The 23,515-nt window shown below is 49.3% G+C and overlaps 3 protein-coding genes across 3 annotated transcripts in view; all 3 read left to right on the top strand.

The window, feature by feature from the left end:
- EXOC6 (exocyst complex component 6) overlaps nucleotides 1-8,096 on the top strand; it is a 90,484-nt gene extending 82,388 nt beyond the window's left edge. Inside the window, exons 21-23 of the mRNA XM_032191264.1 lie at nucleotides 5,989-6,101; nucleotides 6,467-6,478; nucleotides 6,951-8,096. Coding sequence (XP_032047155.1) covers nucleotides 5,989-6,101; nucleotides 6,467-6,478; nucleotides 6,951-7,083 — 258 coding nt within the window. The 3' untranslated portion in view covers nucleotides 7,084-8,096. The remainder of the gene's footprint in view (nucleotides 1-5,988; nucleotides 6,102-6,466; nucleotides 6,479-6,950) is intronic.
- A 638-nt stretch (nucleotides 8,097-8,734) lies between these two features.
- Nucleotides 8,735-18,336, top strand: LOC116491322 (cytochrome P450 26C1). Its single transcript, XM_032191188.1, has 8 exons — nucleotides 8,735-8,926; nucleotides 9,009-9,233; nucleotides 9,351-9,626; nucleotides 11,301-11,456; nucleotides 14,386-14,880; nucleotides 14,976-15,324; nucleotides 16,739-16,902; nucleotides 17,437-18,336. Exons 1-8 carry the CDS (start codon nucleotides 8,735-8,737, stop codon nucleotides 18,334-18,336), a joined length of 2,757 nt encoding a protein of 918 aa, XP_032047079.1.
- Nucleotides 18,337-18,443: 107 nt separating this feature from the next.
- Nucleotides 18,444-21,450, top strand: LOC116491460 (cytochrome P450 26A1). The gene is made up of 7 exons (XM_032191436.1): nucleotides 18,444-18,666; nucleotides 18,872-19,096; nucleotides 19,201-19,488; nucleotides 19,595-19,744; nucleotides 20,076-20,210; nucleotides 20,415-20,567; nucleotides 20,759-21,450. The coding sequence occupies exons 1-7, from the start codon at nucleotides 18,478-18,480 to the stop codon at nucleotides 21,098-21,100; spliced, it is 1,482 nt and encodes a 493-aa protein (XP_032047327.1). The 5' UTR covers nucleotides 18,444-18,477; the 3' UTR covers nucleotides 21,101-21,450.
- The last annotated feature ends 2,065 nt before the right edge of the window (nucleotides 21,451-23,515 follow it).

The raw sequence follows: 23,515 nt of genomic DNA, 5'->3' as shown, positions 1-23,515 counted from the left end.
AAGAATTATATGTTATAAGAATTACTTTTCTTTTGATGGAATATTGGGATTCACAGGAAGGTAAGCATGATGCTGAGTGCACAACTTCTCATTTTTATCTCCAGCTGCTGAATCACTGGTGCCTACTTGTACAACCAAAGCTTTTTGCTGACGCTCTTGATAGTTCAGAAGAGATAACAGCACCATTCTGCCTTGTACTAAACTACCTTGATACTTTTAAATTAGACATCACCAATAGTGTTGGTTATACTAGAAAAATGCGAACAGACACTGACCCCATTTCTTTCTGCAAAGCCCCTTTCGTTGTCTTGTGTCAGTGTTGACTCTGTGGACAGCTAGTTCCCAAAGTTGCATTCTCTCCCAAGATTATTCCTGACAGTTGCCTGAAAGTAAAAAGGAAAGGGCATCTGTATGATAGCCAAGGATGTGACAGAGGTTCAAACAGCATTGAAAGGGCCGGATGGTTGATTCCAACAGTTTTCAGTGCATAACATTCTCAAGTAATTACAAGATGGCCTAAATACAGGAACACAGATGAGATACTCAGGACTTAAGGTAATATTAAGGCAAAGCTTTACTAAGACGTGATTACCATTAATTTCTACACAAACATGGCCGTATCACTTAGATGGGGGGGAAGGCAAGAGTTCTTGAAGAATAGATGCAAGTGCCCCATTTGAAACAGAATCTTAAAATCCTAAAATTTTCCCTGAAATCTCAAGATGTTTTTATACCCATGGCATCAGTATTGTAATGCATTGTGTCAAAAACAACAGCAACAAAAAAAACACGTTAGCTATCAAGTCCTTGAAGTGGGACTTATTTTGACTGAAAAGTAGTTTAGTATGTCTTACAATAATATCATTGTGTTTAAAATGAAAGTTTTATGATTAAAAATAGCAATTTTATCTGCATGATGTAAGAGAGTAGAAAGGGAACAGCCTTTATGTATACTTACATAAAGCACTCTAGTGCTTTATGTAAGTATATTTAAACACCTTTTTTTTTCCAAGTGGTGTATATTTCAAGCAGAGGAAGCTTACATTAGACATGCAAAAGGTATTTAGAAAATACATAGGCATGTACAGAAAGTTAGAAAATCCAAGTATTTTAGGGTATCACTCAAAATGCAATTGTAACGCAGCAACAAGACACTTAAGCTTTATCTACCTTGTCAGTGTCAGTAAGCGGACAGTCTATTGGACACTCCATCTGGTCTACTGGAGAGGGTAGAGCTTTTCTCATGTTCCTGTCTTTCTTGGTAAAGATTCACGCACACACTTCTCTGCAAACTCTTGTTAGTTGTTCCCTGTCAGAAGGGCTTGAAAATCAGTTCCCCTGCTCCTATGGAAACATATTCTGCTTCATTATAAAATTCTCAGGTATAACATTGCCTGTCTTAGCTTACTCTTACCTTCCATGGTTGTTATGGGATAAAGAGCGTGCAAGTGCACAATTGTTCTGCATAGCAGAGTAAGTATGCTATACAGGAACAATCAGGTGGCTCCTTGGGTTGGAGTGGCTGGCTTTCTAACAGCTAATGGGTTGCGCTGCTTCCAGACTCTGAGGGTAAAGGGAAAGATTTCTGTCCAGTTTGAAGTATTTCCTGGACACATTAAGTTTGGAAAGATACATGTACAAAATAAACATTTTTTTCTGTTGTAATTTAAATACAATAAATGCACATTCTAACTGAAGAAATAGCAGCCAGCAGTGCAAATGTGATGTGCTATGCTATAGACTTTGTCTAGTTTTTAAGGCAGGAATATATTTATTGCCAGGATTTGCTCTGTCCGTGTATTTCTCTTAATACAGTGCATGTCACTGTGGACTATTCCTTGCTAGCTAGTACATCATGTTTTCATTTCTTGTGACAGTAGTAACAACCTTAGTGGGTAGAACAGCAGTGGGGAAATGCTGCTTTAATTTGGCCACTGACAGGTTGATTTTAGTTGCCACAATAAAGGCTATCACTGCACGAGCAAATTCTCCTGTACCTTATACCTTACAACTGAGAAAACATGCAACAAGCTCACCTGAATTTATATTCCCAAAATGTTTTGTTTTATTGTAGCTGATACGTTTTTTGGCAAAACTAGTATTTATACAAATAGACTTGCCCTTGATACAAATAGTATTTTTATTTTTCCGCATGAGTAGTAATTACAATATTTAAAACCTCCGAAATTTACAACCTTCTTTTATTTCAGTGGAATTTAACATACCCCTCATATTACATCTCTGTAGTATGAGTTACATCAGCATGTCAAGCCAAATCCACAAAATATTTCCATTATATCTTCACCTTGAATACTGTGTAATACTACCAAAGGCTGTTCCCTTTCCTTGTGGTATTGTCCACGCCTAGGCCCTGACACATTGTAAGATTATTTTAATATATGTCTATTTTGAATGAAAATACAGCAAAAATATAGGGAAAAACTTGTGTGTTTTTTTTTTTTTTTAATTCTCTATTGAAGAGTTGGCCATGTGTTAGTTTTCTTGATAAATTTAGTGTAGCTATTTGTTTGCATGAATTAAAAAAAAAAAAAGATTTTTAGATTTTTTGTATCTTCTTGTTCTTATTTTCAAGAGTCTTTGTACATAAAGTTCAAGATATCTTTATCCTTTACTAAAATCATATTCATCTACCAAAGAATTAGGTAGGCCAATGTTTCATTATGTTCAAATTATATGTAGTAGTCCAAATATTTGTCTGTATCTTTGAATGGATGGACTGTTTTCCAGATCATACGCCTGTGATCAAGACAGTCACAGCTTAATAGAGGTCTTTCTGTTTTTATCTAAAAGAAATATTCTTTATATAAGGCACACATTTTTTATAGTAGAAGACAGTGTAAATGAGCAAAGCAGCAGAAGTTGAAGCAGACTGTGGAGTTGATGCCTCTGCAGCATGGCTGGGGGATTGAAGATAAATTCGTGACGGCACTAAAGGGAAGCGTATGGGAGGACTGAAGTTATTTCCCATACGTGTGGTGATCCAGGAACTATCATTTCTGCTAGACAGTCCTGGCTGCTGGTGGCTGCTTGCCAGCACAGTCCCCTCGCAAAGCGCCTGCGCTGACTGTACGTCTGCCAAGTGCCAAGCCAGATGCAGGTGATATGAATGGCCAGGACACAGATCCGAGGAGCTGCACACCAGGCAGCTCTTGCCCACCCACAGTGTACAGTACATGCTGTCAAAGCCCATTACACACAGCAATATGCTGCAGTGCAGAACTGCAGCTGTAAGGGGGACAAAACACACAGTATGTAATTGTGCACAGCAGCAGTCCAATCTTCAGCAATGTCTGCGGTCCTCTGTCACATTTACTGCAGCAGCAGGGCACATTTGTCATGATGTAGCCCCTAAACGTGTGCAGGAGGGAAGGGAGTTATGATAGGATAGCATGTGTCAATTGATTGCATGTCCCTGGTCCTTCACGTGGCCTGCCACATGTCATGACAGCTGCTTTAACTTAGGAGACTTACTAGCATGAGGCTGGTTGTGTGCAGCTCTGACCAAGTGCGGAGAAAAGAGGGAGCTGTGTTAGTGCTGGGCACATCCCCCTTGCTGATAGTGTTTTCAGTGCTCACTCTTCAGAGCCAGGACTGCCTTGGAGCACACAGAATGTGCTTCATGTTGTCTTGGGACATTGTTTTACCTCACGAGTTGAAAAGCAACAGACTGCATGGTCTGTTTAGAGCCCTACATGCCTATCTGTGTTTGATCAGGTGACAAATTAGGTCTAATCTTCCACCCCCACCATCAGTAGCACTAAGATGTCCCAGAGCCACAAGACAATCAGATGGCTGATTGAGATGCTGGAAGTGTGATATGAAAATCACTCATGCAAAATTGACAAGAAAGTTTCTTTGAACTTGACAACACTATCAGTGATCAGTGGCTTTGTTGCTGAAGGGACACCGAAAAAGTTGTTTAGAATGTATCCACAATCAGTATCAATGTTACAATGGGATTAAGAAATGAAATCTTTCACCTTTGATTTGCTGAGAACATTGGCATTCTCCCATGTGGAGCCCATGACAAATGGCATTGTAGTTGGTAGTAATTTATTAATACATTCCATTTGCTTCTCTGTGAGAGAGAGGGAACATGAAGTCTCCAGATTACATGGTCTGTGTTCCTGTGGCTGTCAGCTTTGTCCTCTCTAGCTTGTGTTGCACATCTGATTGTCCTACTTTCTGCTCTTTTGATCATGCTTTGGAATATAGTGCACAGCCTCTGTGGCTGGGCGCTACTGACTGGTGTAACACAGGTAATAAGTGGTGAGTAACATGCAGCAGCAAGTGAGGCCATGGGTTTCACAAATGCCACTAATTCCTGAGTTATCAGAGTGTGATAGCTCAGGCCAAGTCTGTTTGCTTAGTGACTGAAGGCATAGTCTCTTCTCTCCAGATCAATAGGAGAATTGATGGTGATCATCCTGAGAAAGGACGTTATGAGAAAGAACTGCTTGTATTTGACCTTGGACAGTTATCATGGATGTGTAGTCAATAGAAAATGAAATGGGCTCCTTGCCTTTTATATGCTTTTCACCCAAATGGGGTATGAAAATGTAAAGCTAGGGGTGTCATTGAGGTTTTTAATGGTCTTTGGTGGACTTTGGAAGGACTGAGCAATAATTATTTCAGAAGTCTGTTATAAAGCCAGGAAATATTACTGCGTGTTCATAAAAGATTTTATTACATATATGGGAGGATTAATTAATTATAAAGTAATTAATTTAAATCAGATGCTTTATTTGAAAAGAACATAAGAGGGGGGTTAGAAAGGTGACACAGTTAGAAACCATGTAAATTTGAAGCTGCAGAGTGTGTCCTTGCTGTAACAGTTCTGGTTTGGCTTAGAGGCAGCAGAAGCAAATGTTTGAAGTGGCAAGGATTCTTTATTTAAACAGTGAAATTATACAACCCGCAGCAGTCTGTTAAGTTTCTTAGAGTGGTTTTGTCACAGGCAGTCCTTTTCCACCTCACTGTTCCAGGCACCAACTCCGGGCGAGCAGGGGCTCTGGGCTGCCCTGAGGCCCCAGCTCAGCAGAGCCACCCTGGGCCCCTGGAGCTGGGACATAGCGCTGCTAATGGCTCCCCACGCTCGCTCGTTGTAGCAGCAGCTTTGGCTAACACAGGGCAGCCTGAGAACAAGCCCACATTAGCCCTCAGCACCAGCAGGATGAGGCCGGGCACCAGACACAGGGGGGAAAGCTTGGGGGTGTCCTACCGTTGATGTTTCTGGGAGCGGGGCCCCGGCTCAGCCTGCAGATAGCTGTGGGAAAGGCTCCACCGAGCGGGGCTGCCTGCACCCATCAGTGCCTGGCCTGTTTGTCTCATGGCTGTCCTGGGGGAGTCAGGGGTTTGGGCTGGCTGAGGGGTGATTTGGCTTTGAGGGCTGCTAGAGGTGAGGCATTGTGTCTGCTCATAAAAGTGAGCTGCTGTGCTGAATGGCAGCTCCAAGATCGTGAATGAAAGGCCCAGTCTGAAACTGCGGCCAGACATGGGGCTGTGCTTGGAGGTTTTTTGACACACACGCACCCCACTCCCCACCCCCCAGTTTAAGTGTTTTGAGTTTGTTTCAGCCAGAAGTGTGCCCAGCACTCGGGGCTGAGTCATGGAGATCAGTCACCATGGAGAGTCCAGCAGGGGTTGTTTAATTCACTTAATTGAGACTACCTGCCCCCCTGGTTTAATGTACTGAGAGCAGCACCAGCCGCGAGTGTCCCCTTCTACCTGCCCACGGTGTATCAAGCCCCCAGACCACCAGAGAGGGAAGCCACGAGCATCCCCTCCCAGGGCTGACCCTGCACAGCCGCCTCCCGACACACAGAGGGAGAGGGAAAGGCGCTCAGGAGAGAAACCAGTGTGGGATGCAGGGGTTCTAGGGCCTGGCCCGGTGCCTCCTGCCCACAGAGCAGGGGCTCCAGGCTGCAGCTACATACTGGCTTCCTTCACCTGCCGTTTCCCCCCCAGCTCCTGGACCTCTTCATGGTGTGGGACTGGTCCACCTACCTGGCTGACTACGGGCAGGCCACCTCCAAATACCTGCGGGTCAACCCGAGCACAGCCCTCACGCTGCTGGAGAAGTAAGTGTGGGGCTGTGAGGTTGGGGCTGGGGCCGGGGCCACCCTCCCCAGCATCTGAAAGCCCACGGCTGTGCTTGCCCAATGCTTAGGACCCTGCAGAGCTGCTGGCTGAGCCTGAGCGCTGGTCGGAGCCACGGCTTCCTAAGCTGCCGCTGCATGGGCAAGAAATGCGGGAGCTGTCGCTGTCGTGGAGCCAGGGCAAGCTTTCAGCCGCCCCGCGAGTGGGCTGGGGCAAGGGACGGCGCGGTTCCACCAGCCGAGCATCAGCCTGTTTTATACAGCTGGATCCGCGCGCTGGGATGCAAAGGCATTTTCTAACGGTGTTTTCTTTCCTCTCTGGCCTGCCGCGAATGTGTGTTTTGCAGGGTTCACAGAGGGTACGTATCACCGCTATTGTTACAAAGTATTGTTGCTTCAATTTATTTTATTTCACAAATTTCGTTTTAAACTCCTTTGATGCTGGAGATTAGCAATAGCAGTATCAGGTAATTTGATGATAACTAAAGGACTCCCGTTCACTGAGTCTGAACTTAACCTGGAGCCAAATGATTTGTACAAATTTTGTTTTGCTTCCCTCCTAACGCAATTGGTAGACTCTGTTTCTTGCTAAAATGATACTTGATAAAAAGATATTTGCTTAGTACTTACATGCAATTTGTGAAGTAATATTTGTTGAAATGACTTTTGTATGGTGGAAGTTTAATTTAAGACCACAGGTTTTGTAACCTTTTGGTTCTTATTAGCACAAAGATCAAAAGAGAAACAGAAGTAAACCTAATGAAGTAGATGGATTTTTTCTTTTCAAACTGTTTCCAATGTGTTTGTATCTTTTGCTTTTTATTTCTCCAGAATGAGAGACTCTAGCAAAAAGAACAACATTTTTGCTCAGTTCAGGAAGAATGATCGTGACAAGCAGAAGCTAATAGAGACTGTAGTAAAGCAACTTAGGAGTTTAGTGAATGGTATGTCCCAGCACACATAGGCCTGCTAAATCAACTGTATCTCATCATGCCAAGAGGTATTTCTTAGCCACTATTTCTACTAAGCAAAGAGTGGTATCAATTAGGACATTTGTTTGGCCAAGTAAAGGAAAAATGCAGTAGATTAGTTGTATACAGATTCCTCAGTAAACAGTTCTTTGTACGTATTTTTAATGGATCGAATACTATTTTATATATTGTAAACAAATGGTGAAAAATGAGACTGTACAATAAAAACCAGCTCAGTCGCATTGTACATGGAACAGCTGAACTGTAAATACATTATTTAAATGTCTGTAGACAAGATGTTCAAAATTTTGCTCTGGGTAGGAATTATTTGAGAAATGATCCTTTAGTTGCTGTTTTCAGGATGACTCCTAATTAAATGTTTGGTTTTTTTTTTTTTTTGGCGTTGATACTTGCATTTCAGATACTGCCTGTCATTTTCCTGCATTAAATGTATACTAGCCTTAACGTGATTGGACATAATTTTGTATACCACATTTTGTAGTCTGGAGGTATGAAAAAATCTTCTGATTTTTAGTACCTTTGAAAACTACCTGAGAATTAGACTTGATATTTATTTAGCGTTAGGACTTATAGGCTTTATTCTCCGAAAGGGTTTAATCTTGAGTTTGTGAATGTAAATAACCATTTGAGTTCTTTATGATGTGACTTTTTTTGTTTCTGTTCCTCAGGGTTACCATTTCTAACTGTACTTTTTTAAGACCCCGGGTTCTTTCCCCAGGCTGCAGTAAGGAGTAGACTTGCCACTGTTGGTTTCGTGCCGCATCTGTTTGTCAGAATGCGCTTCCTAGAGCCAGCCCCATCCTAGCTATTTACGCTATTTAGCGTTTGTCCCACAGCCGGTCTCTTTGCACCGTCCCCTCCTGGCTATTTTAGACACGAAGAGAATGTCTAGCAAATACAAACCAAATGGAACGTGTAAAAAATACTGTACATTTCGCTGTATTTTTAAGTTATTGACGGTCTAAATACAGTAATATAAACCTTACCCGTGTTCGTGTTTAATTTCACGCCTTAAAACGCGCCTCAGGACCGCGTTTCGCTGGGACCTGCCCGGGTCCCGGTTTCGTTGCTGATTTACCTCGGGGCGGCCGGGCGCGGGGCGGACAGGGGCCGGGACCGGGGCTGGGATCGGGGCCGGGGCTGGGATCGGGGCCGGGGGGCGACGTGCCGAGCCGTGCCGTGCCGTGCCGAGTCGAGCTGAGCCGAGCCAAGCCAAGCCATCGGGGGGGCGCCCCTCGGGGCCGGGCGGGAGGCGGGAGAGGGGCTCCGGGGGCCCCCGTCCCCGGGGGGAGCTGCCCCGACCGCCCCCGCTCGCCCTCCGCCGCCATCCCCGCGCCCCCTCGATCGATCCCCCCGGCTCTCCCGCTCCAATCACCGCACTTGGCCGCGCTGCTTAAATATGCAGCGGAGACGTCATCTCCGAAGGTGGATCGGGCGCAAGTGGCCAATATCTATATAAATGTGGCCGAGGGGCGAACCGGCAGCAGGAGGCGAGCGGGGCCGGGCGGGCCGGCAGGCGGCAGGGGCCCATCGGCGGAGCGCCCGGCCGCTCGCTGCCTCCCCCGGTGCTCGCCTGGCGGCGGGGCAGGGACCGGGCGGCCCCCGGGCGGCCCCCGCAGGAGGATGCCGGCGGGGCTCTCCTGGCCCGCGGCGGCGGCGCTGGCGCTGGCGGCTCTGGCGCTGCTGCTCGCCCTGTGCAGGCACCTGTGGGCGCTGCGCTGGAGCCTCAGCAGGGACCGCGCTAGCGCCCTGCCCTTGCCCAAGGGCTCCATGGGCTGGCCCTTCTTCGGGGAGACCCTGCACTGGCTGCTCCAGGTGAGGCGCGGGGCGGCGGGTGCGGGGACGGGACGGGGACAGAGCGTTGGGAGCCCGGGACTGACCCACGGCTCGTCCCCAGGGCTCCCGCTTCCACAGCTCCCGGCGGGAGCGGTACGGCAACGTCTTCAAGACCCACCTGCTGGGCCGCCCGGTGGTGCGGGTGACGGGTGCCGAGAACATCCGCAAGATCCTGCTGGGCGAGCACACGCTGGTCAGCGCACAGTGGCCCCAGAGCACCCAGATCATCCTGGGCTCCCACACCCTGCTCGGCTCCATCGGCGACCTGCACCGCCAGCGCCGCAAGGTGAGCCTCGCAGGGCACGCGGCCCAGGTGGTACCTCCTGCCTAGCCTTGGGCCTCAGTGGCATGTGGGTCCCCTGCTTTAACCACCTGCCTCTCTTCCCCCTCCTTCTGATCCTAGATCCTGGCCAGAGTGTTCTGCCGCACCGCCCTGGAGAGCTACCTGCCGCGGATCCAGAAGGTTGTGAGCTGGGAGCTGCGGGGCTGGTGCATGGAGCCGGGCTCCATTGCAGTTTATTCCTCCGCTAAAACCTTAACTTTCCGCATTGCAGCTCGGATTCTGCTGGGACTCCGGCTAGAGGAAAAGCAGTTCAAGGACCTGGCCAAAACTTTTGAACAGCTGGTGGAGAACCTCTTCTCCCTGCCCCTCAACATACCCTTCAGCGGGCTGCGCAAGGTACTGCCGCCTGCCCCGCGCCTTCTTGTGTGGGGGCCGGGGCCAGGCTGTGGCGACACAGAGCCCCTGTCCCCAGGCCTGCTAAGGGGACCCACAAAGGGCCAAGACCGCTGCAGCACCTGTGCCGGGCTGAGGGCCTGATGTTTTGCTCGCCCTGCTCCTGATTTGCTTCCAGCACCTCCCTGCATGGCCTCCAGTACAATGCAGGGTTGCCGTGTGCATTGCTGGAGCCTTTTCTCCAGGATGAGTTCCAGCTCCCCTGAACCTCTGCTTTCTGCTGCTGTGCAGCTGTCGGCTTGTCAGATCCCTTCTCTGGAGGTTGCCAGCATGCCCCTCGCCTCTTCTCACTTGTTACATACATTGCTAGTTTTGGCTTTGGCTAGTCCATCACACCTGGTCCTGTCCCATCTCATCCCACCTGGACTTATGCTTGCCCATGGCAGAGGCATCTTTGGGCATGAGGAAAAAGGTCACAGCAGGGACCTTCCTGTGCACCTCAGGCAGGCTGAGGACTTGAGATCCACTTACGGTCCGTGGTCCCTTGTCCCCCAGCAGCGGACAGACAGTGAGGAGTCCTGGAGGGGATCATGGCAGAGGGACAGCCTCCTCTGCCTCTTACAACCCCCAATTTCTTCCCTGCTGTCCTGCCCCTTTCTACCTGCCTCCCCACACTCCCACTCTAGGTTTTGGTCCTGTGTCCCACCCCTCCTGTCCCATTTCAATCTGTTGTCCCTCCCCTGGCTTTGGGCCATTCACCCAGCCCAACTCTCCACCTCTTCTTGTTCAATCTCTTATTTCCACTGGGAGCTCTGCCCCACCGGATCACCTTACCCGGCCAGCCCCAGCTCTCCCCCATCTTCCCTGTGGCTCTTCTCACCAGATTAAAGTTCTTGTTCCCCTTGTCCTGCAGGCTGACACCACTGTGAGCTTCCAGCTTCCATCCTGTCTCAGGTCAGCCACAGCTTGTCTGGCCCCAGACCAACCTCTTTAACTTGCTTTTATCTCTTCTTGTCTTTCCTCTTGCTTTCCCATTTCCTTTGTCCAGTCCTTCCTAACTCAACTCCCATCCTTTGCATCTTCTTCCCAGCTTCTGGTCATCCTAACTATCCGATCCAGGCTTTTGCAGGAGGCCTCTTGCTACAGATCCACACTCTGTGACTTTGCAGCAGGTTGCTTTTCAGTTGGCTCACGAAGGTCTTCCTAATGTTTTGCTGCACAGGAGTGCAACACAGCCGGAGATCAGTTGGGTGTGGTTAACATGAATCTGGAAAAGCCACTCGTTTTTTTACTGTCGGATGTGCCTTGCCTCCTGGACTCAGTTTTATTAAGTTACTGCTTCCCCCCCTGTCGGACAAGCTTCCTTTGGACCTGACAAGACCGTGAGTTTGTTCACTGCAGGCCCCCCTGGATTCAGTGCTGTGGGCTTGCTGCTGTTGTTTCCTCTCCAAATGTTTCCTAGGACTTGTATTTGATTAGCAACAGAAAGCTGAAAGAACTTGCAGCAGTTCTCACCGAGCTGCTACCTCTTGTGAGGCTTTGGGGCTGGGCAACAGGTTAAACAATTTTTGCTGTTACAGATCCTGGGATTAAAGATGACCACAGAAGGGGTCCCCTGGTCTCTCTGGAGAGGGGGGCATTCCCAGGGCTCCCCTGACCTGTGTCTGCCTCCCACAGGGAATCAAAGCACGGGACATGCTACATGAGTTCATGGAGAAGGCTATACAGGAAAAACTGCAGAGAACCAACTCAGAAGACCATAGTGATGCTCTGGATTTCATAATAAACAGTGCCAAGGAGCATGGCAAAGAATTCACCATGCAGGAGCTGAAGGTAACCAGAACCCTTCAGACTGGATGTCTGTGAGAGGCTTGGGCTGAGGGGTAGGAGAAAGAAGGAGGGCTGTGTTGGGACAAAGACAGTTGTGGTGGGACAAGGACGGTGTGGAGGGACCATTGTGAGCTGCTGGCTCCCTCCCGCCTCTTGCCAACCCCGAGGAGCCCATCCCCAGTGTGAGCAAGACAGCCTGGGCCCAGTGAGCTCAGCTGTGTGCTTGCCACAGTGTCAGCACGCGTGAAAAGCAGCTCATCTGCCTCCAGAGTGAAAAGTGCTGGGGAGGATGGGAGCCTCACCTGGAGTGGGTGCCAGGGTGGGTAGGTGTGTAAACAGCCCCTAGCGCTGACGCCAGCACAGAGGTGGTGGGTGGTGCACTACTCAGATGGTCTCATAGGGTTGTGTCTTTGCATTGCAACAGAGCTGGTATTTAAAGAGGAAACAAACACCTCTTTTGCCTTCCTCTTTGTGGCCACCTGGCTTCAGCCTGCCTTAGTGTGTGTTTAGGGTTATAAAGCTGTGCTCAGGCTCTGAACTTGGTAACCTCCCAGATAAAGTCTTGGATATACATAGGGCTAGTCGTGTGTTCCTCAGGCAACCCCTGACATCTAGCACAGTGTGGCATGGAGATCATGTCACTGTATTCCTCAGGGCTGGGAGCCCAGAAATCACTGAGACAGTACATCAAAATGGGCCCAGGGATGGAACGATGAGTTCTGGGTCATTCCCTATCACCTCATTAATTATATCACGTAGCTTGTGGATTGCTGTGATGCAACATGACTCGTCGCTGTGACTTAGGGATGAACCCAGCAGTCCTCACTGAGACAAAACCCAGTGAAAAGTACTTTGCCAGAGATCCTGGGAAAAAATTGTCATTAGCGCTGCATCATTCATATGTCCAGGTCATTCTGTGTCGGTCAACAACACATGACGCTGCATTTATGTAACAAGTTTTGAAGCAGTTTTGTATGGGTACAGCAGCTGAATATAGTTTAAAAGTAAGGGACACACAGTTTTAGTGTTTATTTAGATATTTAAGGAGAGTTATCTAAAGACAAATGTTTTGTATGTATTTTGTAAAAATGTAATCTCTAAATTCTGAAGTATTTGAAAAACATTACAGAGATTATCAAGTACAATTAGAAATAGCGTATATTCTTAAAATGGCTTCATTATATTTATTTATATTATTTATTATAATATTTTTATAATAATATAATTATTGAAAATATTTTCCGGATTCAAAATGTGATTGATAAGACTTGATTAATCTCTGTTAGTATTCACATGTATATTGCACAAGGATAATTACGCGATCTCTCATTCTGGCTCTGGCTCTGACCACAAGTGAAACAATAACAGTAGGAATAAAGGGTTGTTAAACATAGCATGGAGTGACCTAGGGCCAGCTGGTTCAAGTGACAGTATATTTATGTGCAGTCTGGTACCTTTACAGTTATAAAACTTTCTATCTTGCCTACATTTAACAAAATGACTTGCAAATCAAACGCCTATGCTTGCAAATATAGCTCTATTATCTGCTATTGTAGAGCTCTTATCCATTGCAGGTGTAATTGGGTAGAAAGTTCAAAACTGTCCTAGAGTCATGGATATATTCAATCCTGAGAGACACTGCAAAATTTGTGACACTAGTTACTAATTTGCTTTTTTTTTTTTTTTTTTTTTTTTTTTTTTTTTTTCCCTTGCATGATTTGGGAGGAAAATTTTCTCAAAAATTTTCCTAAATATGCTTTGGTTTGCACTAGTGACCTGAACTCAGAAAGAGCCTTGAAATATCAAGGATATTACAAATATATCATTCTGTCAAAACTACTTTTTTAGAAAGTTTTAAACCTTGGAAGGATAGAAAAAAGCATCCTGCATAACCATGCTGTCACTGGCTGAGTGGCTGAGCAGCAATGCTGTAGGTCCTGCATCACAGGACGGGGAGCTGGGCTGCAGCATGGGGACAGAACCGACTGTGGGAGGGTGCAGCCTCACTGTCATGGCTCATGTTGGCATTGTAACAGCTGGGATAGAAAGTAAGCAGCTGTGTCACAGCTGGGGTGGCAGCACCATCAGAGGTTGATGCAGAGAGTCATAAGGGCCATTGTTTCAAAATGCAGAGTCTCACATTGTACTGTGGTGGCTTTTAATTGCACGCTGTGGAACTGAGAGATTTATTTTCATCTGGGTCTGCTATCTTGAATGTAAAAGTTCCTACTGATGCCTGCAGGAGGTGCGATGGGGTCGGTAGGGACTTGTTATTTCAGAGGCTTCAGTTCAGCTGAAAGATGCCTTTGAGAGCTACACTTTGGCAAAAACGTGTAGTTCAGTCAATATATGGTGCTGGGGAGAATAGCAAAGACCGGTTCTTGTTACATGACCCTTGACCTTACCAGACTTTGTTCCAGGTACCTTAAGACATCAGGTGTCCTTTCCAATGCTTTTGGTTTCTCCTTCCAGACCCAGCTGTGGGTAACTCTTTAACTTCCTGCTCTTGAGTGTCGGTTTGAGTCACCTTCCACATAAGTAAATGGTCAATTATAACTGGAGATGGATTAAATGCAGCCCATTTTAGCTGCTAGTGCATCTGTTTTCTATACATAAACATGCTTCATAACCCCTGCTGGCCAGAGAGGCAAAAGCTGGCGCAACAGGGAATCGGCAGATGAAGGTAAAACCCATAATGCTTAAAGTGAATGTCACTGTATGATAAAATGTGTGTTAAAATTCTTGTTAGGGTTTGTAAATCTTGGGAGGAGAGCTGGGAAGAGGGTGAGCGGGTCTGTGGAGAGCAGGGGCAGAGGCAGGGAGAGGACCCTCTGCCCAGGGGCAGAACCTGTGAAGGGAGAGGACAGTCAGGCAATTCAATCACAACCAGCTTAGACTGACATTCAAACTTGTCACATTCCTTCCCTCCCAGGAATCAGCCATTGAGCTCATATTTGCTGCTTTTTTCACGACGGCCAGTGCCAGCACCTCTCTCATCCTCCTGCTACTAAAGCACCCCTCAGCGATCAAAAAAATCAGGCAGGAGCTGATGTCCCATGAGCTGTACCCACAGTGCCAGTGCTGCCCTGCAGGACCCAGCCCGGACACCCTGCCCACGCAGGGCAGGGACAGCAAGAAGCAGCTCCCCGCCGTGGCCAGAGATACTCATGAGGACCAGAGCCAGTGCTCAGGCCCCCTGGAGGAGGCAGAGCCCAGCAGTGGCCTCTCCCCTCAGCCCCCAGCCCTGTCAGAGCCCACACAACCCCAGAGCAGTCCCCAGCCCCAAGCCTGTCAGTGCCCCTCAGACATCAGCCTGGAGAAGCTGAGCCGCCTGCGCTACCTGGACTGTGTGATCAAGGAGGTGCTGCGGGTGCTGCCCCCAGTCTCCGGAGGCTACAGGACAGTGCTGCAGACTTTCGAGCTGGATGTAAGTGCTATGCACATAGAGGAAAGGGAGGGAGGGCTGTCCCTGGCTGCCACCATTCGCAAGGTGCCTAACATTCCTCTCCTCTGCCCTCACAGGGCTACCAGATCCCCAAGGGCTGGAGCGTGATGTACAGCATCCGTGACACGCATGAGACAGCCGCCGTCTACCAGAGCCCCCCTGGTGGCTTCGACCCTGACCGCTTCAGTGCAACCCGGCCAGAGGCCATCAGCCGCTTCCACTACATCCCCTTCGGTGGTGGGGCGCGGAGCTGCATCGGCAAGGAGCTGGCACAGGCCATCCTCAAGCTGCTGGCCATCGAGCTGGTCACCACAGCCCGTTGGGAGCTGGCCACCCCCGCCTACCCTGCCATGCAGACCGTGCCCATTGTGCACCCCGTGGACGGGCTGCAGCTCTACTTCCACCCCTTGCGGCCCGGCTGCAGCAGTGAGGCCTAAGCCATGGTGCTGCCCTCAGCCCCAGCTGTGGTGCTGATCCTTGGCTGGCTGGGTCACTGCAGAGCAAGACCCTAAAGGTCTTCTTTTTATTATTATTTTTTTTTTTTAATTTTTTTTTCCTCTGTAGGAAAACACAAACCAGGTCTGCCTAATCCACAGCATCAGCTGTAGCTAGAATAATAGTTTGTAACATGTTTTTTATTGTAAATATTTCATCTCTTTCCTGCACTTCCCATTAGAGCCAGCACAAACAGGACATTTGTTCACCAGATCATAGTAGCAGTGGCATAAGCACCATGCTGCTGCTTGGGGTCTGCCGTGAAGCTCCCTGCAGGGTACCTACAGGATGTGTTCTCCAGTCAGGGAGCGGCCTGAAGCAGGGGAGGGACCAGACCTATGGGGAATAAACATTTGGGAAATGGACATTTCTGAGTATGCCTGCTTCATGGTGGCATGTCCCATGTTCCTGCTTGTGTTGCTCATGTGGTAGAAGGGACATCATCACAGTGGCAGAGTGGGCATGGGCCTGCAATGACTGTCTGGCCGAGTGACAACTGTGCCCCTCCTGCCTGGCCCTGCTGGGGAAGTGCCAAGCCAGGAGCTCATCCATGGGTGGTCCCTGGGGCTGAGGGCACCTTCCCAGGCACTGCTGAGGCACGGGATGTTTCTCTCCCGTGTAAAATGACGTGAGTGCTGTCACCTGCACTCCAAACATCCCACTTTAGCACCAGGCCAAAACCCACCCTGCCCAGGTCTGTACTAGGGCACTGCAGTAGGGCATGTGCTGCCTCTTGCCGTCAGGGCTGCACAGTGAGCACAGTGCTACCTGGGTCAGAAATGTGGCTCCCAAATGTGACAGGTCAAATCTGGAAGAGGTTGAACCACGGTGCTGAGTTAAGTGCTGTTGGCAGCTCGACCCCGTCATGAACCAGAGCCTCTGCCCCTCCTGACCTTGTCCCGAGAGGTGAATCTCTCTGGCTATCAGAGGTGAAATCAGTAGGCGGTGGCTGCAAGTGGCAATGACTAACTCTGATGAGCAGGCACTGCTGGCGTGGCCGTGACCCGCGGGAGATGCGGGGTCCTGCCGTGGGCAGGGCTGGGCCAGCAGTACCGGGTGCAGGAGTGTGGAGGGCTCCCCCAGCAGGGTACTTAAAAATTACCATGGGCACTAACGAGCCCCACAGCCACCCGCTGAAAAATGTAACGTGAATCTGGTTAAAAAAAAAAAAAAAAAAGACTTGAAACTGATTTTGTTTTCAGATAAACACGAGCATTTACAAATGAAGTGTAATAATTGTTACTTGTAATCAAAGTTTGTTCATATTAGGCTGTTAATTTCTTGACCTCCTTCCAAGATGTTTTTAATTATCCCTTTCACTCTTTACCATTTGATTCTTTTCGAGCCGGTGGCTGTGGAGTACACAGCTGGGGAGATAATAAAGCCTTCCTGCGGCAATTATCGGTGCTCAGGCCACCGTATCTCGTTATTTTGATAGACAGTGAACTTGGCGCGGTTGCCGGCCGGGTTCACGCAGATGTCACGGTCCGTGTTGTAGGTCACAAGCGGGTCAGCGCCCGGCAAGGGGAGGGCGCCGGGTCAGGGCGCGGCCGCCGCTCCCGGGCAGCGCCGCCGGGCCCCGGGTGCCGCGGAAATGCCCCCGGGGGGCTCCCTCCGGAGCCGGGGGCTGCGGGGACCGGGCAGCGCCGCGAAGCATCGCAGTTGGAAGGAGGGTCCCGTCCGACGCGTTGGTTGTCGGAAAAGTAGTAATTAAAAATGACACCTCATCCCCCCAGCACAAACACACGCACAGCTTCCAGCGTTTATTGAGTTTGTGGTAGGGGAAAAAAAAAAAAAGAGAAGAGCAGAGAAGAGAAGAGAAGAGCAGAGAAGAGCAGAGAAGAGAAGAGAAGAGAAGAGAAGAGAAGAGAAGAGAAGAGAAGAGAAGAGAAGAGAAGAGAAGAGAAGAGAAGAGAAGAGAAGAGAAGAGAAGAGAAGAGAAGAGAAGAGAACACGGAACGGGGAGGAAGAAAGGAGGGTAAAAAAAAAAAAAAAAAAAAGGAAAAAGCATAAAAAGCGGGCACGCCAGTTTATTGGTAGCAGCGGAACGGAGCGGTCCGTGGCTCCGTCCCTCCCTCTGCAGCCCCGCAGGGACCGGCGATCGCATCCCTCGGACGGCGCATCCTGCAGCGGGACCCGGCGCTACCGCAGCGCTCCCCCAGCCCTGTCCCGCCGCTGTCCTCCCGCCGAACGGGCTCCGGGACCTGCCACCGGCCCCGGGAGGGGAGCGGGACCCGGCCGGGCTCGGTGCCGCGGCTGCAGGCGGGGTCCCGGCCGCGGCAGCCCCGACGGCCCCGGGCGAGGGCGGGCAGCGGAGCCGGGCGCAGGGCAGGGTGTTCCCTTTCCGCGCTCACCTCCCTTTCCCTCGGTGACCCGCGGGTGAACCTGCACCGGGAGGCCGAGACGGACTGCTGCCCGCCGCTCCTTCCTCCGCAGCCGGGCAGAAACACAAGCCGGCCCTTTCGAGGTGAAGCAGAGGACAGCGGAGGAAGCTCCTCCGTCGACGCGGCGGCTCCGCTGCGGTTGTGCCCGGAGCTCCGCGCCCCAGGCAGGGGCACCCCCTGGCCCCGCTGCCCCCGGCTCCGGCTTCTCGCTCCCCCGCCGTCCCCGGCCGGCGACGAGAGGACGGGCGAGAGAGCCCCGCAGCTGGCAGCGAGCGGCGGCGCCGGGCTGGCAGCGCCCGGGAGTAGCTGCCTCCGGAGCGGGGCATTTCTGTGCCAGGCGCAGCCTGCGGAGCTCCAGCGAACATCGGCGATAAATCCGAGGAGGAGGCGACCGGCCCCAGCCGTCGGCTGTCGGCAGCGTCCCTCGGCCCGCTCCCACCGGCACGGCTCGTCCCTTCCCTCCCTTCCCCGGCGGCTGTCTGCGGCGGGCAGGATGCGCCGCGCCGAGCAAACGGTTAAAGATTTCGGGGGGAGGAGCCAGGCCCCAATCCGCAATTAAAGATGAACTTTGGGTGAACTAATTTATCGGACCAAGGTAGGGTGGGCAGCAACCTGGGAAGGGTATAAAAGGCGGCCCGCGGCGAGCCCGGCCCGCGCACTCGGAGCTCCCGGGGGGCCGGGCTGGACTCGCTTCCCAGCCATGGGCTTCTCCGCCCTGCTCGCCAGCGCCCTGTGCACCTTCCTGCTGCCCCTGCTGCTCTTCTTGGCCGCCGTCAAGCTCTGGGACCTGTACTGCGTGAGCAGCCGCGACCCCAGTTGCCCGCTCCCGCTGCCTCCGGGCACCATGGGGCTCCCCTTCTTCGGGGAGACGCTGCAGATGGTGCTGCAGGTAAGGCGAGGCGATGCCGCGGGGAGCGGAGCAGCGCCCCGGCTCCTCCTCCTCGTCCTGCTGCTGCTGCTAGGGAAGGGGGCGAGCAGCGGCTTTGCCGAGCTCCCGTGCCCAGGTGGGGATGAGCCGCTGCCCCGCCTTATTTTTATTTATTTATTTTTTCCCTCTCCAATATACTTATTCTCGCACCCCTCCCGTCCACCAGCGGCGGAAATTCCTGCAGATGAAGCGCAGGAAATACGGCTTCATCTACAAGACTCACCTCTTCGGGCGGCCCACGGTGCGGGTGATGGGCGCCGAGAATGTGCGGCACATCCTGCTGGGCGAGCACCGCCTGGTCTCCGTGCAGTGGCCGGCCTCGGTGCGCACCATTCTGGGCTCGGGCTGCCTCTCCAACCTCCACAACGGGCAGCACAAGCACCGCAAAAAGGTACGGCCCCGGCGGCGGGCGGGGAGCTGGGGCAGCTGCCCTGCACAAGGTGGCTGAGCCCGTGTCCCCTTCCTCCTCCTCCTCCTCCTCGTCCCCCCGGGCAGGTGATCATGCGGGCCTTCTCCCGGGACGCCCTGCAGCACTACGTGCCCGTCATCCAGGAGGAGGTGAGCGCCTGCCTGGCGCGGTGGCTGGGTGCCGCTGGGCCCTGCCTCCTGGTGTACCCCGAGGTGAAGCGCCTCATGTTTCGCATTGCCATGAGGATCCTGTTGGGCTTCCAGCCCCGCCAGGCTGGCCCCGATGGTGAGCAGCAGCTGGTGGAGGCCTTCGAGGAGATGATCCGCAACCTCTTCTCCCTGCCCATCGACGTGCCCTTCAGCGGGCTCTACCGGGTAAGGCTCCCTGTCGGCTGGGAGCACTCCCCGTGCCAGTGGGGAGTGGGTGGGAGGGATGGTGGCACAGCACAAAGCCCACCTTGCCCCCCCACTGCCCGTCCAGGGCTTGCGGGCACGCAACATCATCCACGCCAAGATCGAGGAGAACATCCGTGCCAAGATGGCCCGCAAGGAGCCCGAGGGCGGCTACAAGGATGCACTGCAGCTGCTGATGGAGCACACACAGGGCAACGGGGAGCAGCTCAACATGCAGGTGAGGTTCCCTGGGACCAGATCCATCCCCTTCCCACCTGCTTGTCTTCCCAGTCAGCAGCTCGTTTATGTTGTGGGGCTAGAAGGAGAGAGCAGGAGGTATTGCCCCTTCCTGGGCAATAAACCAGCTTGTGCAGTGCACTGGGGTCCTCTGGGTGGACGATGCAGCCAGGCTGTTGGATGGGGTGTGCAGGACTAAGGCCATGCCTATAGTGAGCATCCCCCACCTTGGCTCCTGCCTGGGTGCAATTACAGCATTAGTAGCGGGGTGGGTCTGGTGAAGACAGCACGTTTGGGGCCTGTTTTATCCTTCCTCTGTCCTGTGCAATAAGGAACTGAAAGAGTCTGCTACGGAGCTGCTGTTTGGGGGCCATGAAACCACCGCTAGCGCTGCCACTTCACTGATTGCCTTCCTTGGGCTCCATCACGATGTCCTGCAGAAAGTGAGGAAAGAGCTGCAGGTGAAGGTGTGTGTCTTCCCCCTGAGGCATTTCACAGGGGTGGGTGGTAGGCAGCCCCCCCAAGGAAAGGTGTTCCAGACAGGGCTCCCCCTGACCGAGGAGGTTCCCAACTTATAGGGGTGGCAGGAGAATGCCACTAGCAGGGGGGCAGCCATTTTGCACTGCCGGGAGCCTCTTCCAAAAATGTGATGGTAGCATCTTCCTTTCTAGGGGTTACTATGCAGTCCCAACCAAGAGAAGCAGTTGGACATGGAGGTCTTGGAGCAGCTGAAGTACACCGGCTGTGTCATCAAAGAGACCCTCAGGCTGAGCCCTCCTGTTCCCGGAGGATTTCGAATTGCACTCAAGACCCTTGAGCTGAATGTAAGTGGGGCTTGGGCTTGCTTCTCAAATCACCTGCAAAATTATGAGCACACTGACATAGCGTACCCACCACACAGTGACCTGCAGGAAGCCAGGAGGGAAGGCGAGGTGCGCTAACATGTCCCACACTGATATTTCAGTCCCTTTAACACAGCAAGGCATTTCATGTCTTCTCTCTCTTCTTTTGGTAGGGTTACCAGATCCCAAAAGGCTGGAATGTTATTTACAGTATCTGTGATACCCACGATGTAGCAGATCTCTTTACCAACAAGGATGAATTTAATCCGGATCGCTTCATGTCTCCATCTCCAGAGGACTCCTCTAGGTTCAGTTTCATTCCTTTTGGTGGGGGCTTGAGAAGCTGTGTGGGCAAAGAGTTCGCAAAAGTCCTTCTAAAAATATTTATAGTGGAGCTGGCTCGGAGCTGTGACTGGCAGCTGCTGAATGGACCTCCTACAATGAAAACAGGACCCATAGTGTACCCTGTGGACAATCTGCCTACCAAATTCATAGGTTTCAGCGGCCAAATCTGAGAGTTCAACACTTGCCTCTGGATGAATTTCTATATAGCATCTAATATGTACATAGTAATTTTTATAGTAACAAAGGCCTTTAAATATTTAAACTTGTAAATGTACAATAGTTATTTATGTCTTCTAAGTATTTTAAATGGCTATGATATTTTTTTCCCCAAGCACTAAAATTATGGATCTCTGATTCATAATTAGATAATGTTATTTCTATAGAAATAATTTTTCCCCTATTTAAAAATCTTATTGAAAGCTGGCCAGATAAGTGTTTGAAGACATTTCACAATGATGTATGTATTAAATATTCTCAAAGGAATTTGAAACAATGGTAACTAGCTATTCATCCAAATTACTTAAACGGTTATTGTTTGAGAATGTTTTCAGTATTATTTGTGTCTAGATCTTACATTTAATATGTGAATTTTAAGTTTGATAATAAAGTTTATTTTTGAAGATCCTCTGTATGAAGATCTGCCTGTATGCTAGAGAGTAGCATAACCATCTCACACAGGTCTAAAGTGTTTGGATATGAAGTTGGATCTGTTTTTGTGAATGAGCTGTTTCCAATTTCTACTGTCCTCATACCTCTGCCCTACCCTCCCGTCCAACCCGTATATTTCCAACTTGTGCATAGTAAATTGTTGTAATAATATGGAATGATAGCAAGTGGTAGAGGTCTCTTTGCCAGGCACATAATTTTGAGACATAGTAAATAAGAAGCAAAAGAGAAGAAGAATGTGTAACAGGCTTTCTCTGGAACTAGAGAAAATAGGTTGGGGGGAGAAAAATCCATAAAGGTTCTCTTCTCCCATATTCCTACAGACTTGTATAAACAGACCACTGGATTTTGTTCTGTGTTGAGTCTGCAGTCTATGAATCTTTACTTACGAAGGTGTCTCTTATCAGCTGTTAGAGCAAATAAAATCTGCTGTGATTTCTTGCTAAAATGCAACAGTTCTGCATAGGGCAGAAATAGAGTATGCATTTGGTTTAAGAACTTTCCTGGAATTCAGCAAAGTGAAAACTAAAAGGCAGGCACTAATGTGAATTGATTAACAGGGAATCAACTGTTGAGATGTAATTCCCCAGGGGTGTGTAAGCAGGGCAGATAAAATGCCCTAGGCATGACCCCTGTTTTGGCTTAACCATAAGTTTTTTTTTGTACACACCACACCCCCACCCCTGTCCCTATTACTACACCTATTAGTCTTCTCTCAAAAGTCAAACATAGGGTGGCTCTGTAAACATCTACAAAGTAAACTCATGTAATTTGGTGTCATGATCACTTATAAAAGTATATAGACTTTTCTTTTGTTTGTTTGTTTCTGGAAAAGTCACTTTTTCATTATTTTCTCCCAAGATCAGAATTAAGGATGATGTTAAGATAATCAAAATCACTGCAGGTGGTTAATAGCACATATGATGTTTTTGGATTTTTTTAGGGACTTGTTCTATTATGTGTTTGATATGTATTTAAATGCTAGCTGGAAACAAAAACTTCTCGTGTAATACCTTAGACATGACTTACACACAAAAATGAGTGTAGCTATCAAGACTTTTTCATAGTTTTTTTTTTTTTTTTTTTTTTTTTTTGTAGTCTTTAAATACAGGAGACATTCATTTTAGATTGTGCTTGGGTCTTCTTGGCAATATTTAGAATCTTAAATAATTTTTATTATAATAACCTCCTGTACCATTATGCTCTTCAGTGATTTGATCAATAATCTCAGTTTAAGACCCCTTTATTAGCAATGCAGTAGCAGAAAATTGCAAACTGATCCTGATTTTGAGGTGATCTTGGAGTCTGGAAAGCATCAAGACTCTTGTTTTGGTATTCCTTGTTAACATTTTCCTCATTAACATTACAACACCCTACAAATCCTGATAGATGCTGATATCCTAGAATTTTTTTATTTATTCTTAATTGAAGTTCTTCATATGTGGGAACTCTTTGCTTGTTGTTATTTGGATTATTTTAGTTTATACTGGCTTTTTATGAAGAGTGGGAATCTAAGTGGTATATGGAGAATATATACTTAATTCACTGTGTAAGCCTAAGATAATATACACATTTCTGTTTCCTTATTTATTTATTTATCTATTCATTTTATTTATTTATTTATTTAAATTCTGGTTTACAAGGCTACTATATTTGTAGAAAAAAAATCATACACTTAATTCTATTTTGTCTTGACATCTGGGGGCACATCCTCAGCTGTTGTAAATCATGACAACATAGCCTATGTTAGCCACTGCCCCCATATAATTTATCTCTGCAGTTAAATGGTCTGTCACTGCTGTATAATTTAGGCATTGTGAAGCTACAAGCTATCCCAAAAAATGGTAGCAGTGTAGCTGCAGTAATATGGAGCTCAGCGTAGGTTAATTGCTAAAATATTTGCCCAACTTCTTGAGCAG

The sequence above is a fragment of the Aythya fuligula genome, chromosome 7, assembly GCF_009819795.1.
Source record: "Aythya fuligula isolate bAytFul2 chromosome 7, bAytFul2.pri, whole genome shotgun sequence".
NCBI classification, from domain to species: Eukaryota; Metazoa; Chordata; class Aves; order Anseriformes; family Anatidae; genus Aythya; species Aythya fuligula.
This window is presented reverse-complemented; position numbering and strand designations above follow the sequence as displayed.